The sequence below is a fragment of the Mirounga leonina genome, unplaced genomic scaffold, assembly GCF_011800145.1.
Source record: "Mirounga leonina isolate KUSES-001 unplaced genomic scaffold, KU_Mleo_1.0 Mir_55, whole genome shotgun sequence".
In the NCBI taxonomy this organism is placed as follows: Eukaryota; Metazoa; Chordata; class Mammalia; order Carnivora; family Phocidae; genus Mirounga; species Mirounga leonina.
In genome coordinates, this window is record NW_023270816.1 from 1941443 (window position 1) to 1957663 (window position 16221).

At 51.1% G+C, this 16221-nt stretch overlaps 1 protein-coding gene across 1 annotated transcript in view; it reads left to right on the forward strand.

The window, feature by feature from the left end:
- Positions 1-3158: 3158 nt before the first annotated feature.
- LOC118001977 (synaptojanin-2-like) overlaps positions 3159-16221 on the forward strand; it is a 96227-nt gene continuing 83164 nt past the window's right edge. Inside the window, exon 1 of the mRNA XM_034992195.1 lies at positions 3159-3369. Coding sequence (XP_034848086.1) covers positions 3243-3369 — 127 coding nt within the window. The 5' untranslated portion in view covers positions 3159-3242. The remainder of the gene's footprint in view (positions 3370-16221) is intronic.

A 16221-nucleotide genomic window follows, 5' to 3' on the forward strand; every position in this document is an offset into this window, starting at 1 on the left:
TAATTGGGGGCCAGGCTCGTGATCTTGGGCCAGGAGGGGCAGGGGTGATGTGGTAGAGGGAGGCACTTATTCTCCGAGTGCTGGAATGCTGCTCCTGGCCCAAGGGAGCCCCCGGGCGCAAGGTTATACCCATCTTGAAGGCAAACACTGGTCGATGCATTCAGGACACCTCCAGGGGCCACCCCTCTCTGGAGGTCCTGAGGGGTCGGTGAGGTCTGCATGGCAGCTCAACTTCATTCTCCCTTCCCTTGGCATAGGGCCTGAGAGCCCTCCCCAGTACACCAGGTCCTGCTCGCAAACCCCACCAGCGCAGAGTCTGTGTCACAGGCAACCAAACCTGAGTTCATGGGAGGCTAACAGTGGTCAGACCCTGGATATATTTTTAAGACATTGCTGACAGAATTGAGACATTCTCCTCCTTTGGCAAAGAACCGAGAGAGGATCAGCTGAGGTTGTCCCTAGCTCTAGGATCCCATTATCTCCTCAAGCCCAGGGGACTTGGGACACACCTTTTAGAGACAACTATGCCACAGCAAATGTTCTGGGCTTTTCCCGCCCTTGGGAAAAGGGTTCCCATTCCCACCCCCTTCCTGGCTTTTTGGGGGTTCAGCCGGGGCCAGGCCTTTGGAAGGATGATGCTTCCTACCCTCCTTCTCGACCCTGCCTCCCACCGTCCTATCCCTCCCTCTGAAGAGCCTGGCCTTCCTTCTCATCTCTAGAGGAGATTCCTTCCTCACCTCCTCCCCTTCCAATCATGGGCCCTCCAGGAGCCTACAGCTCAGGAGCAGAATATGCCCAGACTTTCCCCACTCAGATGAGTTCCCTTGCCTCCCCAGGTTCCACTTGCCCGTTAGGCATCAGAGCTGAGCTTTTTCTTGAATGTCTCAAGCTCTGCTACTTTCTCCATCTGCTAACTGTGCCCGTGTCCGGCGGGGGGAGCGGGGGGCCCTTGGCCCATCAAGGCAGTGTGCACGTAAGGCTGCTGCTTCGTCAGCCACCCATGTGGACGGTTCACTCCAAACCAGAGGGCAGCGACCTGAAAACCCAGCAGGCTCCTGGCTCATTCAGCCACTTGTCAGAGATAAGGGGGCAACCACTACAGTTCACTGAGTCTAAGATGCACACCGTACCGTTGCTGAAATCAGGTCATAGCCAACAATTCAGTTACATAGGTGAGCGGGCAGCACTGTTTCTCAGCGGCACCTGAAATCGTGCTTCGTCTTCCAGTTGATTGTGTCTTAGATTCTATAAACGGTAAAGCTCAAGTGCTGGTCTTCACCGTAGGAAAGTTTCTACAGTACGTACAGCATGCCACGATGCAGAGCTTCAAATTATGTGATGCTAGAGAAGGCACAAAAGAGGGGGAGAGTTAAAACTTTAAAGGACTAGGTCCTCCCTGAGATCTTATCCCTAATTTGTGAAACAGAGCTAAGAGAAAAGAATATAAAAACATGTCTCAAGCAACGCATGAGCAAATGAGAGCTGAACTGTACATCTGTGAATCTGAGTACATATAAACGCTATTTCCTGGGACCTCATCATTCTAGGAGGGCTTCCTGGAAGAAGTGAGCTTCAAGTTTAAAAGAGGGCCAGAGGCTACTTTGTATCATTTCATGGGTAAAGCTCCATTTCACAGAGGAAGAAACTGTGGACAGCTTATGAGCGTCATACTTGGGATATCCACATTTCATAACTAAATTTGTGATCAACAGGACAGAAGGCTGAGGAATGATTTGAATCTCTGCCAGTTGTTTATTTCCCAATTCATCACCTGGGAGGCTGTCCACAGAGGACTGAATATCTGGTCATTTTCTGTCATTCCTGAATGTCTGCAAGGGCACCACAGTGTCCTGCTTGGCACTGGGGACTCTGCTCCTTCTGGAACGTGCTTCGGAGACAAAGAGCCCGACCCACAGTCTTCAATGTGAGCAGGTTGTGGTGAGAGATGCCCTGGTGGTTTGGGAGCCTGGTGGAGGTCTCTGGGGCTGTGCATACACGCCCATGACAGGAGAAAGGAACAAAACCTCCAGACCCACCCAAGGAGCCATTCTGGGTAAGCCGTCTCCCTTCTCCCCTACCCTGCAGATGAGTCCTGGCATCTGGCTAGAACCCAGTGCGGTGAGGGGCCCTGCCTCCCTTCACTTAGCTGCGAGGGCACCCGCGGAGGGGCAGCATAAGCCAATGAATGATGCACGGATTTGTGCTGAAGTCCACACGCCCTGAGTACAAGCTGGCTGATGGCAGTGTCTGCCCCGAAGTCAAGGATGATACCCCAGAGTGGGAGGAGGGGCTGCAGGGAGAGGGAGGAGACCCCTCGCTCTGCACCCACCAGCCCTTCACAGCTGCCCTGCTTGTTACCTCCCGAGCTTTCAGCCCTGACCTCTGACTCAGCGCCCATCCGGCAAGCGTGAGCGGGTCGGACGAGTACTGCCGCCGTCTGACAGGTCAGGAAAGCTGGCTCAGAGAAGTCAAGGTCACATAAGGGGCCCACCTGGAAGTCACAGTCTCCGTTTTCTCTGAGACAACACGCCTTTGATCCCCTCAAATGCTCCCTGGTGTGGAAGCGGAGCACAGTATCCTCACCTATAGAAAGCTGGTGAAGGCTACATTTATTGAACCCTTGCCACTCGCCAGGCACTCACTAAGCCCCTCTGGGAGTTAACTGGAATCCTCAGCGCAACCTTAAACCCGCTTCACCCGCAGGGCAACTGAGGCACAGAGCGTTGAAGTGACTGGCCCAGGGTCGTGCACCGCCCGGGCTGGGACCGGGGAGGGCAGGCCGCGGACCCCCGCCTCGCAGCGCCGCGGGCCCGGGCCGCGCCGCCCTTATAAGGCCGGGCGATCCTGCAGCGTTTCCAGGCTCAGTGGGGCACCCGCGGCCGCGTCGTCCTGCGCGCCCAGGAATGTGTGGAATCTTCCCCCTCGGCAGCCGCCCGCCGCAGGGAGGACTTCCCCTGCGGCCGGGGGCCCGGGATCAGCCCCCCGAGCACAGCCCCGGGGGCGCGGGGCGCCGAGGCCAGGCCCGCCCGGCCGCAGCGGCCTCGCCGCCGGGGGGAGCGCGGCGCCTTCGCGCGCGGGACGCGGGGGCGGGGGGCGGGGGCGGGGGAAGGCGCGGAGGAGGCCGGGGAGGAGCCTGCGCGCGGCGCGGAGCCCCGGCCCAAAGCGAAACTCCTGGCGCTTGGCGGGCGCGCGGGGAGCGGAGACGGGCTGCGCGCCCTCGGGCCCGACGCGCCCCGGCGCCCATGGCGCTGAGCAAAGGGCTGCGGCTGCTCGGGCGGCTGGACGCCTCGGGGGAGTGGAGCGTCCTGCTGGAGGCGCGCGGCCGCGGGGACTGCCTGCTCTTCGAGGCCGGCACGGTGGCCACGCTCGGTGAGTGCGACCGCGCCGCGGACCCGGGGCTGGGAGCGCGCTCCCCCGGTCTCCCGCCCCGGGGGAGAGACGACGCCCGGCCGTGCCCAGACTTCGAGGAAGGGGCACCTCCCTTCCCCGAGGTGACCAGTCCCGGGCGGCGCCGAGACAGCCGGGGCGTGGGGGTCGCGCGCGGGGTGCGGGCGGCCGGTTTGAATGAGGGGACCCCGGGGACGCCAGAGTGCCCCGCAGGCCGGGCCCAGGGCGCGGCGGCCCGCGGCACCTCCTGGGGGTCTGCCCTCGCCGCGCCCGCCCGGTGGTTGCGCTCTTGGAGAGCCGGTGTGGCCTTCTGTGCCCCCGCGCCCCGCCGGGACACGTGACAGGTCCACCGCGATCCCAGGGGATTGACCTAGGAGCCGCCCCGACCCCGTGCCTGACGCTCGTTTTCTTTTGCACCTGTTGATGAAACCAGTGATTGCCCGTTGGTTTGTGTTGGCTAGCTTCTGTTCCCGAGGGGATAGGGGACACAAACACGGGAACACAGACCCCGGAGAAACCTCTGATGGAACCTGTATTGACCCCACGTAGATACTTGGCCGAGAAGCATCAGTTTTGCGAAGTGCAGAACTTGTAAGCAAACGTACCACCTGGTGACTCTACCTTTATGCTGGATGTATTTGTAGATGCCACGCCAGTGCATTTCACGTCCGTGCTTCAGGAAGTGTTGAGACTGGCCTTGTGCCAAGGACGTTAGTGGTGATCTCATTTAACTTTCACAGTTCTGCAAAGGAGCTACTGTTAACGCCATATATTATAGATGAATAAACTGGGGCCTGAAGAGGCTATGAAACTTGCCTGACCCAAGGGGACACACCTCTACCTGAGTCCTACCTGAATCCTAAAAGCTGCTGCTTTTAAAGATTTATTTGAGAGTTGGGGAGGGGCAGAGGGAGAGAGAGAGAATCTCAAGGCGACTCCTTGCTGATCTCACACCCTGAGATCATGACCTGAGCTGAAACCAAGAGCCAGGTGCTTAACCCATTGAGTGTGCAGCTGTTTTTTTTGTTTTGTTTCTTTTAAAGATTTTATTTATTTATTTAAGAGAGAGAATGAGAGAGAGCACATGAGAGGGGGGGGGTCAGAGGGAGAAGCAGACTCCCCGCCGAGCAGGGAGCCCGATGCGGGACTCGATCCCGGGACTCCAGGATCATGACCTGAGCCGAAGGCAGTCGCTTAACCAACTGAGCCACCCAGGCGCCCAGTGCGGCTGTTTTTATAATGTCATACAACACGTGGCGTCCTGGTATCACCAGCCAATCACCCTGTCCCTTGTTCTGTGGCTCACTTCATGGGGAAGGCCAAAGTGAGCAAAACCAAGTAGGACTGTTAGAACTTTAAACTTGAACGCTGGAGAGTAGGCTTCCAGCTGGTGTCCTGCTATACCATCTTACCTTGTTCGTCCTAAACAAAGCACAGAGGAAGGTCACTGTCCTTTAGGTTCTGGATGACCAGGGCACTCACTTCCACAACACTTTATAAACATCTCTAGTCTTTTTGCCCCCCCCACTCCCATATTTGTATGCATGGATTCTTCAGTTAGGATATGCCTCTTGGAAGAATCATCTCTTCTATTTCGGTTTCCCTAATCGTTTCATTAGCATATAGTTGTCGGGCTTGTTTTCAGTCGCTTGGTTACTGAAACAGTGTCTCCAGCATTGTTAGTACCATAGTGTGCCTGCAGTCGTTGATTAAATTATTATCAGATTATTCCAGTTTGTGCTCTGTCCCGAAAAATCCAAGTTTGGTCATTTGCTAAGGTCTTGAAAGAAAACCACAGAAATTTCCATTCCTTTTAGAGGTCTACTTCATACCACATTTATCAGAGCCAAGAGATTCATTTCACGGTACAAAAATACTCCTTCATCAAAGAGATTAAAACGTCCGTCACTTGGATTACGGCAACGTTAGGCAAGGTTCATGCACATTTAAGAGTTCCTTCACTTTTTAAAGTGAAGACTTTAAAATGATTAATGAAAATAATATAATGCGTATTTTCCATTTGGAAATTCAGTTTGGGCTGTGATGCATGTATATTACTTTGGTGACTACAGTCCACTGGATTCTAGTACAGAGGGTGTAATGGAAGGAATTGGCTTGTCTTCAACTCATGTGCAGCCCACATTTGTCACTTAACCGAGCATTCATTTTTAAGTAGAACTTAGGCCGAATACTTAATTTTTAAAGTCTGTTTTTCTTAAGTGAAACTATTTTTTAAAAGCAGCTGTAGCGCTTGGTGCTATTGCTGGTCCAGAGGAGGATTATCAAAGCCTTCTGTTACTAGAAAGTTGTTGTTTCGGGCTTTTCAAGTATCCGAAACGCGCCACAATTTGATAGAATGGTTCTGAATTTGAAATTCCCGTCTGTGTTTCAAAGGGCTGGCTTCTTTGCTTTCCTTTCCTTGACAAGGAGAAGCGTACTTTCATTTTTTTCCCCGGAAGGTTTCAATGCCTGCTTTTGCCTGGGACCAGACATCTGTGGAAGCCGGCATAGCCGCGGTTGGAATCCTGACCACTCACCCTTTCCAAGAGGTTCAAGCCTGGGGGCAGCTTCCTCTCGCTTAAGCTGTGGTTTCCTGTGCTGGGTCTCCCCCGGGAGGAACGGGGAGGAACCAGAGGCCAGGGAGACTTAAGTGGATGGTTTATTGCCATGTGGGTGGTGGTTTCTCCCCAGCCAGTGAGCGTTCCTCTGCTTGTCCGGAGGCAGATGCATGCCTCTGCTTTTAGGGAGAACAGCGGGAGAGCTCGTGTGCCCCACAGCAGGCTGCAAGCACAGCTCTTCAAAGGCCCAGATTACCCCACAAGGATCCACACTTGAAAGCCTCTCACCACCCGCAGGGACTCACAAAAATTGCTTCTTGTTTCCAGGCAGTGCTCAGAGACAGTCAGGGCCTTGAGCTGGGCTGTGCATTTAGGAAAAGCTGATGATCCTTTGCTGGTCTGGCTGGGCCCAGTCCTGCTGTTCGTTCCGCAGTGACTCTGCACCCCGGTCTCCACACCTGGCCGTCGAGCCTGCCAGCAGGAAGGTTGCCGAGGGACTACTTCTAAATTCCTGCTTCTACAAGAATTAGGTTGAGAGTCTGTCTTCAGAGTAGATCCGTGGGAACAGGGATTCGGAAGCAGGAAAGCCAAACGTGTTGGCCTACGTTTTCTCGGTGCCTGATTGGAAGGTAGGAGGTTTCTCAAGTACAGGTGGAAAGCCATAGCATGGAACAGTTCCCCGTGGTCCGCCAGCCAGTTAGCACGCAGAGCTTCTCTTACTGGCACATCTGGACGAAAAGTCCTTGCTGCCTTTCCTTTTGTCTCTTTTAGACCTAGTGTGGACCAAGGGAAGGGAAGTGCGCCTGTTGTTTGTGGATTTCATTTTCAGAACACACACGGATACTCCAAAGTTCAGCCTTCTCCAAACAGCCCCCAGGAAGGGTGGCCTGCGAGCGCCTGTGTGTTTGCCCGGGTGTTTGTGAGCGAGTGCGACCCTGCCTCTTGCCCCCAGCCACGCTTGCTGTTGAACAGGGAGCTGCGGCCGCGGGGGTGGGGGTGGGAAGGAGGCCTGGGAGACTTAATTAACTTAATTAGTGAGTGTCCCTAAATGACGCTGAGCTTCTGGGGGGAAAGTTTCTGTGTAAACACCGGGCCTGGGCTTTCCCAGCTGCTGTGTTTATATGGAGGTCACAGTATCCTGCTTTGAATTGCTGAAATGGCCACAGAGCCAAGCAAGGCTTCTGCTAAACTGTTGCCTTGCTCACTCTCCCCTGGCTTTACGGCCCAGAATTAGTCAGTGCCTTACAGTTTGACCTGCTTAAGGGCACTTGAGAGGATCTGTTGAGTGGCCAGGGGATCAGCTGTCCTGGGTGGAGACTGCAAGACAGGGAGGGCCGGGGGAGGGGGGGGCTCCAGGCTGCTGACTTGGGGACACTGGGGCAGCCCCCACGTGTGGGCCTCCACGGCTTGTGGCTGGGTCCTTCTTCCTACTTGGTGGTATGCTCAGCATGATAGTCACGGAAACGCAAACTGGTTTAGTATGTACTTCTACCTGTCGTTTGTGTACCTCGCCAGTAGGAGTCTGATGTCATATTTTGCCAGGCTCCTTTTTGGGGCTCTGTGGCTCAAAAACCTTTCCCATAACCTTTAAGTGTGAACATTTCAAATGTACAAAAGTAGAAGGAAAAACAAATCCCCTGTACCTGTCACTCAGCATTGGTATCTGTCAATATATTTCAATTCTGTGTTACCTGTTCCTGTGTTTTTTAAAGATTTTTTTATATTTTATTTGAGAGAGAAAGAGAGCAAATGAGAGAGAACATTTCCAGGCGGGCCGAGTGGTGTGGTCGCCAGCGGCCTCAGTCTGAAAATCGGATGCCTTTTGCGGGGGTGTCTGCAGCGGACCAAGCTGAAGGCCTGAAAGCCAAGCCCCCAGGGCTGCCCAAGCATCTCGCGGCCGCATTTGCAATGGATGGTGCTTCTGACGAGATGGGCGCAGTCAGGGCGGTGTGGCCATAGACAGGACGGCGCTTCTGTCTTCCACACACTGCTGGATGTTGTGCGGACACTGGTGGATTCGTCTGGGCGCTGGTAGATGAGGGGCTCTCAGTGGGCAGGCCGGGGTCCACCTTCAAGGCCAATGTAAAACAGCCCAGTTATGGGCACTTTCTAATTGTGTTCAAGGAATGCTGGAAGGAGGTTTGGGGTACTGTTATGTACCTGTAAGTCATTCTTGAGGATGATTTAATGAAAACCTGGAGAAATACACATGTCCTTCCGGCACCTGGTGGCTCAGTCGGTTAAGTGTCAGACTCTTGGTTTCAGCTCAGGTCATGATTTCTTGGTTTCAGCTCAGGTCATGATCTCATGGGTCCTAAGATCGAGCCCCTTCCGGCTCTGTGCTCAGTGGGGAGTCTGCTTGAGATTCTTTCCCTTTGCCCCTCCTCCCCCACACGCTCACGTGCACATGTGTGCACATGCTCGCTCTCAAATAAATAAATAAATCTTAAAAAAAAGGAATATGCATGTCCTTGATCCAGTATTAAATGGATAGAAATTTACTTCAGGATATATTCATATAGCATGAGCTCATTTTGCTTTGAGGATGTTCATTGAATTTTTAGCTAACTAAATAAACCTTGGTCCAACTTGATAATAATAGCTAACATTTATGGAAAAATAATGGCTAACATTTATGGAGCACTTACCATGTGCCAGGCACTGTCCTAAGTGGTTTACATGTATTGATTTATTTAACCCACACACCAAGGCAGGTATTAATTATGATTCCATTTTACACTTGGAGAAAGCAAGGCACAGAGAAGCATAAGCATTTACGTGAGGTTCTACCTCTAATTAGTGGTGGAGTCATGATTTGAACAAGGCCCAGAGACTCTAGAGAACAGTACGTTTAATAAAATCTCATCCCTAGAAAAAAGGAATGTTCAGGGGCGCCCGGGTGGCTCAGGCAGTTAAGCGTCTGCCTTTGGCTCAGGTCATGATTCCAGGGTCCTGGGATCGAGCCCCACATCTGGCTCCCTGCTCAGTCGGGAGCTCGCTTCTCTGTCTCTGCTTCTCCCCCTGCTCATGCTCTCTCTCTCAAATAAATAAATAAAATCTTTAAAAAAAAAAAAGAAAGTTCAGTGTGTGTATGAAAAAGACTAGGTGTGTCCTGTTGTCTCTGTGCTTATTTTGGGTTTCAAAACACGTGTGTCATCAGTCAGTGAAGATCAGGGGTCCTAGTGAGAGTTAAGTATGTCGAACATTCCTGTGGGGACTGGATTTTCATCGGATGCTTGTGTCCAGAGGAGCGTTCAGGCTTGGGAAAGCATTTGCCCACTTTCTGAGCAGTGTGTGTGACAACACGAAGGGGACATCTTCAAGAGCAACGTGTGGGCTTCGGTCCTGCGTTCCAGCAGAGCTGAGGCTTGCCCTGGGTAGTATCCTTCCAAGTGGATGTCCGCAGCACCTAGAACAGAGCCTGATTAGGACTCAAAGCTCTGAAGAAAGTGCTAGGTTTCTTAGCGTAGAGACAGCAATGAGCCACCAGGCTCCCCAAGGACATGCTTCTGAGTGTGAGGTGTGTCACACAGATAACATGTTGGACTGGGGTCTGCCCGAAGATCTCAGTCGTGGGTGGGGAGAGATGCCTGAGTGAGGGCATGCATCTTCCTGTCCTAAGTTTGCTTGTTCTTGTTGGGGGTGGGGGCAGTGCTCAGCCAGCTGGGTGGACAGAACTGTGTTTTGCACCCAAGGTGGGCACTGCGCATCTGTCTGGGCCTGGTGCTTAGCAGAGGGCCTGTGCAGGAAAGCTGGATGCATCTGGCCGGGTCCTGGGGGAGTGGCAGTCCGCACTCAGGGCTTATGAAGCTGGAGGGTTGCCATTTGCTTGCAGTGCTTCCTGGTTCAGAAAATGACTGCAGCGGGAGGATTCACTTGGAGCATATTAGCTAAGGAGCGCAGGCAGGGCAGTTCCTCCTGGTGACCCAATTCTTGGGAGCAGTTCCAAAGGACGAATCTGAAAGTCTGAACTTAATTTTATGGCAGTGTTTTGAGGATCAGGGACTCTCCGGGAGAGCCTTCTGTAATATCGTGGAAGCTAGTAGTTAATTCTGTTCCTGCATCTCTGTGCATTCCTGCCCCACCTCCTCCCTTCTTGGAGACCGGGCCTGATGGATGCCCCCTCCCTGACCTCTCGGAGCCCCTGTCCAGCCTGACCACAAGCTGCTGTGCTCTGCACCCACTACCCAAGAACAGGCCTTATCTTCTGCCGCTTCTGCTCTTTGACAAGGTCTGCGGCGATGCTCAGGGCAAAGCAGGTGATCAAGAAATGAAGGGGGGGGGGCACCCGGGTGGCTCAGTCGTTAAGCATCTGCCTTCGGCTCAGGTCATGATCTCAGGGTCCTGGGATCGAGCCCCTCATTGGGCTCCCTGCTCAGTGACAAGTCTGCTTCTCCCTCTGCCTCTGTGATGGCTTCGCCCTCTCTCAAATAAATAAATAAAATCTTAAAAAAAAAAAAAAGAAATGAAATGAAGAGGAACCTTTGTCCTTTAGAGCATTGTGAGGTCTCACAAAGCGGAACTTAGGCCACCAGAGCATTCCTAGTTTTGAAATTGATGTGGGATTTGAGGAGGTGGGGGAGAGGGCAGGGTGGTCACAGTGATGCTCAGACCCAGCATAGAACTGGGATGGTCTGGACACGCATCAAGATCTAGGAAAATGGCCAGATTTAAGGAGGGTATGATGTACAGTTGCTTATCTCTGCTGACCAGCCGCCTTTTTGTATTCAACTTGTATTCACTATATTACTGATTGATGGTGGTAATCTCTACTCAGAAAAAGCAAATTACATCCCTTGCCTCAGGTCTCACCCTAGAATGTTCCAGTGAGACCTCCACTAAACCCTTCACCTGTTTCCTCTGCAGCCTGCTGGTAGGAGAGAGAAGACCTGAATTCCCACCCTGGCTCCTTATGCTAGTCCTTATCTGTCCTTATCTGAGGGAACTAACCTCTCCGGCCTCAGAGTCCACATCTGAAAACCAATGAATGACAAGCTGCATTGCCTTTCCTTCTCTGGAATTCCATGTGTCTTAAAAAAAAAAAAAAAAAAAAAATTAAACACTAAGCATAAGCAAATAAGCAATACCCTTACTTTACACACCTAGTTAAAATAATAAGCTACCCAGAAATTTGAATCTTAGGAAAGTGATCTGGCAAGGTAAAATCTAAGATGGTTCAGATCTAAGTCTGAGCTGAGAATCTAATGCTATACATTTTTTTTATTAGAGACTTATGAATTAATTAAGGCATGAGATTCTCTCTCCTTGGTTCTGCCCCTTTCCTATAACTGGCAGAGAAAAATTTTAAAAGGCAATAACAATTTAGCTGCAATTAGGGACACAAAGTAAGGTGTTTATTAAAATATCATAAAATGTGCTAAAGTAGTAGCTCCTTTAGTTGGTTCTTATTAGCATCTATTAACATTCTGAAAATCCTACCTTTCGTCATAAACATAACTTTGCTTTTTAACAGCCTGCTCTGGAGTGGGGAGTTTGTGTGTCTGGGAATGTGTGGTCTTGTTTCAGCAGCTTTACTGACTCTGTTGTGTGAACCTAACATCGCCTCAAATCTTATCCGTGGCTGATAAATCCTGTATGTTGGAAAAAACTCCGTAAGCTGAGGAGACAGCTTTCTGCAGCTTCTGCTTCCCTCCAGGTGGAGCCAAGCCCGATCCTGCTGGCAGGAGGAGTGATAGAAGGCGGTCCGATGTGGCAGTCCAAGTGCTCTGACCCAACGGAACTGTGACACTCGCGTCATGGCCTGCTTCAATAATGGGCTTGTTTTTATGTAAATGGTGTAGATAAAAAAAGAATATTGGAAAACTTGGGCTAGAAATAACTTGCCACCAGCCCAGGCCTGAACCAAGCCCTTGCGATAAGGTCCATCATAGTGGTATCCGCTTCTCTTTTACCCAGACCACCAGGAGGGGTGAGGGGAGGGGCCGCGGGCCAGAGGGGAGGGGCCGCGGGCCAGAGGGGAGGGGCCTGTGCCTCGGGAGGGGAGGGGCCGCGGACCAGCCGGATAGAGAGGGCGGGTACTAAGCCCCGTTTCCTCCACCACTTTCCCTGCTTTCCAAGCTTACCTGTCTAGAGGGGGCACTTTTTTGTAATTCACAGAAAGGCACCCTGTGGGGTCTAGGCTGCCTTGGAGAAAGAGACCAGAAAGGCCTTCTTCTAACTTGTATGGCGGTGATAGAATTTTAATCCAACTCTGGAACTGGTGCTTGCAGCTTACGCGCGTCCCCCCCCCCCCCGCAACATAGGGGTGCATTACAATAAGAGCACACACATGAAGGGAGGAATTGTAATGAAATGCCATGGCCTGCGGATGAATGTCTCCAGACCTGGGGGGCTTTCGTGTGTGTGTCTGACTTCGGCACTCTCCGCCTGACTTCGGCGCTCTCCGCGTTAGGGTTCTGGTTCAGTTCGCTGTTAGGAAATTTAGGTTGCTGAGAGCTTACTAGAATTTTGTCTTAAAAGAGAAAATAGACCCAGATCCAAGACCGGGGGAGTGATCCTGTAAGAAAAGTTGTGAGTTTAGAGGCTGAACTTTGTGACTTTAGTTTGCTCACCAGCTTTCTGCTGGGCCTTGTAGGAGGGGCCTCAGTTTTGTGGCCTCTGTGTGCTCGCCTCCTGCGCACCCTCAAGTCTTTTGGGTGCAGAGGACAAGATTGTGCACTTGGAAGATTCAGGAGACAGATCCTGAAGTACCTGTCAGTGAAATGATATCGTATCTGGGATCTGTTTGGCAATACTTCGGGAGGCAGATGGATGGACACGTGCGCGCACACACGGGAGGGGAGGGAATAGGTAAAATGAGACTGGGAAAATGTTGGTAACTCGGAGTTGGGTGATAGGTATGTGGAGGTTCGTGAGACTTAGTGAATTAATAAGCTGGCTGCTTTTCAGGCTCAGCAGATAAAAATTGATGGCTTTCCAATATACTATCTTGAGTCAATTAGGAATTAGAGTCTCACATAGGAAAGCAAAGATTCCTCTCCCAATAACAACAATTTCCGAGAATAAACATAATAAAATATGCACGGCCTAAAAGAAGAAAGCTATAAAACTTTACTAAAGCACCAAATAATTGGAAAGGTATACTGTGTTCTTTGATAGGAACATTGACATTGTAAAGATGTTCTTCTCCAAGTAATCTATAAATGCAAGTATCTATGAGTAAAATCCAATTAAATTCTAATAGGAGTTTGAGAGAAAACATAAGGGGCTGACTAAAGTATATGTGGGACTCCCCGCACGCTTAAATGGCAGCCCCATATGGGTGGGGCAGAGGCTCAGGACAAAAATGTCTGAGTCATCCTGGTCCTACTGTTTTCCTCCACTCCACCCAATCCCCCAGCAAGTCCAGACCTCTCTACCTCCACAAGGATCTGGATGCCACCAGCTCTGCCTCCCCTCCCCCCTCTCACCCCCACTGCTGCATAAGTACGGTGCTCCTCCAACCAGGCCCTCCTGCACTTGGACTGGCGGCTGTCACCTAACTCATGTCCCCGCCACCACTCCCAGGGTTTCCCCAGCCCCCATGCAGGGACCTGCTCAAGCCTGCACCACCTGTGACCTCTGCCCTGGCTCCTTCTCCTCTCTCACCATTTCCTGAGCTCACTCCATTTGAGCAGTCCTGACTGGCTCCTGCCTCAGCAGCTTTGTACTTACTGCCTTCTGTCCCCAGTGCTCTCCCCCCAGACCTCGGCCTCGCTGTGTCCTCCTCATTCGGGGTATCTGGATGATTTGGGCGAAACTTTCCTGGCCACGCCAGCTGAACTGGCCCATGGCATCCACACTCCCCACACCCCCGTTGTCTCTGTTCCGTCACCTGCTTTCTTGTCTTCATAGCACTGATGACCAAAAGCACCTTCGTTGTTTGCTTGCCTGTGTACCGTGTAACGTTGTTGACCTCGGGAGTGCAGGCTCTGTGGGAGCAGGATGTTGCGGGTTGCATCCCCCAAAAAGATCTGTCTGAGTCCTAACCACCATAACTGAATGTGACTTTATATGGAAATCAGGTCTTTGCAGCCGTAATTAAGTTGTAAACTAAGGTGAAGTCATATGGGAGTAGGGTGGGTCCTTAATCCAGTAGGACTTAGTGTCCTTATAAAAAGAGAAGACACAGAAACAGACACACACAGAGGGAAGATGGCTATGCGAAGACAGAGGCCGGTGTGGCCATCAGCCAAGGACTCCTGGGGCCCCCAGAAGCTGGAAGAGCCAAGGAAGGATCCTTCTCTAGAGCCTTCAGAGGGAGCATGGCCCTGCTGACACCTGAGTCTGGAATTCTAGCCTCCAGAACTGTGAGAGCATAAATTGTGGTTATTTTAAGTGCCCCAGTTTGTGATACTTGGTCCCGGCAGCCCCAGGAAACTACGACAAGGGGCGTTTCTGTCTTGTTCAGTACTGTCTTCTCAGCCCTGCCTGTTGTGAGGAGCAGCTCCAGAAACACTGCGGAATGATGAAGGAATGGCAAAAATAGCCAGGAGGATTTTGAAAAACATCAGTGAAGATGAACTTGATCTACCAGATAGTAAAGCATACTATAAAGCCGTAAGGATGGTATAATAGAGGGGCGCCTGGGATGTTCAGTCGGTTAAGCGTCTGCCTTCGGCTCAGGTTAAGATTCCAGGGTCTTGGGATCGGGATTGAGCCCCACACCGGGCTCCCTGCTCCGCGGGGAGTCTGCTTCTCCCTCTCTCTCTGCCTGCCTCCCCCACATTGTGTTCTGTCAAAAAAATAAATAAAATCTTAAAAAAAAAAATCGTATAATAGACAAAAATCAGTAGATTAGAAGAGAGGGCTCAGAACAGACTTATGTAAGTGGATTAATTTAGTTTATTATAATGGTGATGATTTAATCAGGGAAAAGGTGGATATTCAGCAAATGGTGTTGGTACAATTGACCAATGCTGTGCCGGGTGGGGCTCTTCCTTTACTCAGCCAGAGGTTCAGACCGGGTTCCCCTTGGATTGTCTAGTCTGAAAGGAGGAGGGCAGAAACCTCAGCTTGCCCCCAGGACGGTGCTGGCTGTCCATGTCCAGGGGAGTGAGTGTGGTCTTTGCAGGAGTTTTTGCAGGTGACTGTTTGCACAGCCATCTGGCTGGTAACTAGCTTCTCCCCCCAGCTTAAAGCCTTGTGCCCTGTTAGAAATCATATTTCTCTTTTTTTAAAAAAAGATTGTATTTATTTGAGGGGAGAGAGAGAGAGTGAGCACAAGAGCAGGGGGAGGGAGAAGCAGACTCCCTGCTGAGCAGGGAACCCAACACGGGGCTCCATCCCAGACCCTGGGATCATGACCTGAGCTGAAGGCAGACGCTTAACCGACTGAGCCCCCCAGGCACCCTGGAACCAGTATCTCTTATATAACCCCCAGAAGTACAGATTCCAGGCTTCACCCAAGCCCCAAGCCTGGTGTCCTCATCAGCAGGTATAATTCATGTCTGTCTCTTTCCTGTCCAGAGGCAATTGGCCAATTAAGGTCATTTTTACCATAAGCAATGTTATCTCGTAACATAGTTGATGGTTTACCTTTATGGGGTTCTTGGTTCTGTTAAGCCCATGGGGATGCTAATTAAGTTAGAGCCCTACATTATATCATATATTAAAGCAAATCACAGAGGCCTTTAAGGTGAACTATAAAGAGCCCCAACTTTTAAAATACTAGAAGAACATATAGGAGAAGCTTTCACAGTTTTATGGTGTAGAAAGCCTTTCTAGACAAAGCATAAAACTCAGAAGTCAGAAAGATAAAGACATCTGACAGATTTAAGAAATATTTCTTTATTAAAGTGTAACATAGTATAGAACAATGAACAAATCCTAAATGTACAGCTCCGTGAGTTTTCCCAAAGTGAACACACCCACATGACCAGTGCGGGATCTGGAAACAGCCTTGGTGGCACCTTGGACCCCCTGCTCAGCCTCCACTCAGTGTCAGACTGATAGATTGGACTACATAAATATGTAAAACTCCAGGATATCAAAAGACACCATAAAGGTAGTTTAAAAACGAGCAACAGCCTGGAAAGAAACTGCGTATAACCGTTTGCAACATATAAAAGGGTCAAAGACTGACAATCGTTGGATATAAAAGAGCGCCTATAGATCACAAAAAAGGACAAATAGTTCACCAGAAAAGATAGCAAAGGATATCTAAGTCATTCTCAAGAGGAAAACTACAAATGACCCGAGCCACAGGGCCAGCACCTCCCACTCTGCTTCGGGCAGTAAGCTGTGCTGGTTCTGTTCTCCATTTTTCTTTCCATCT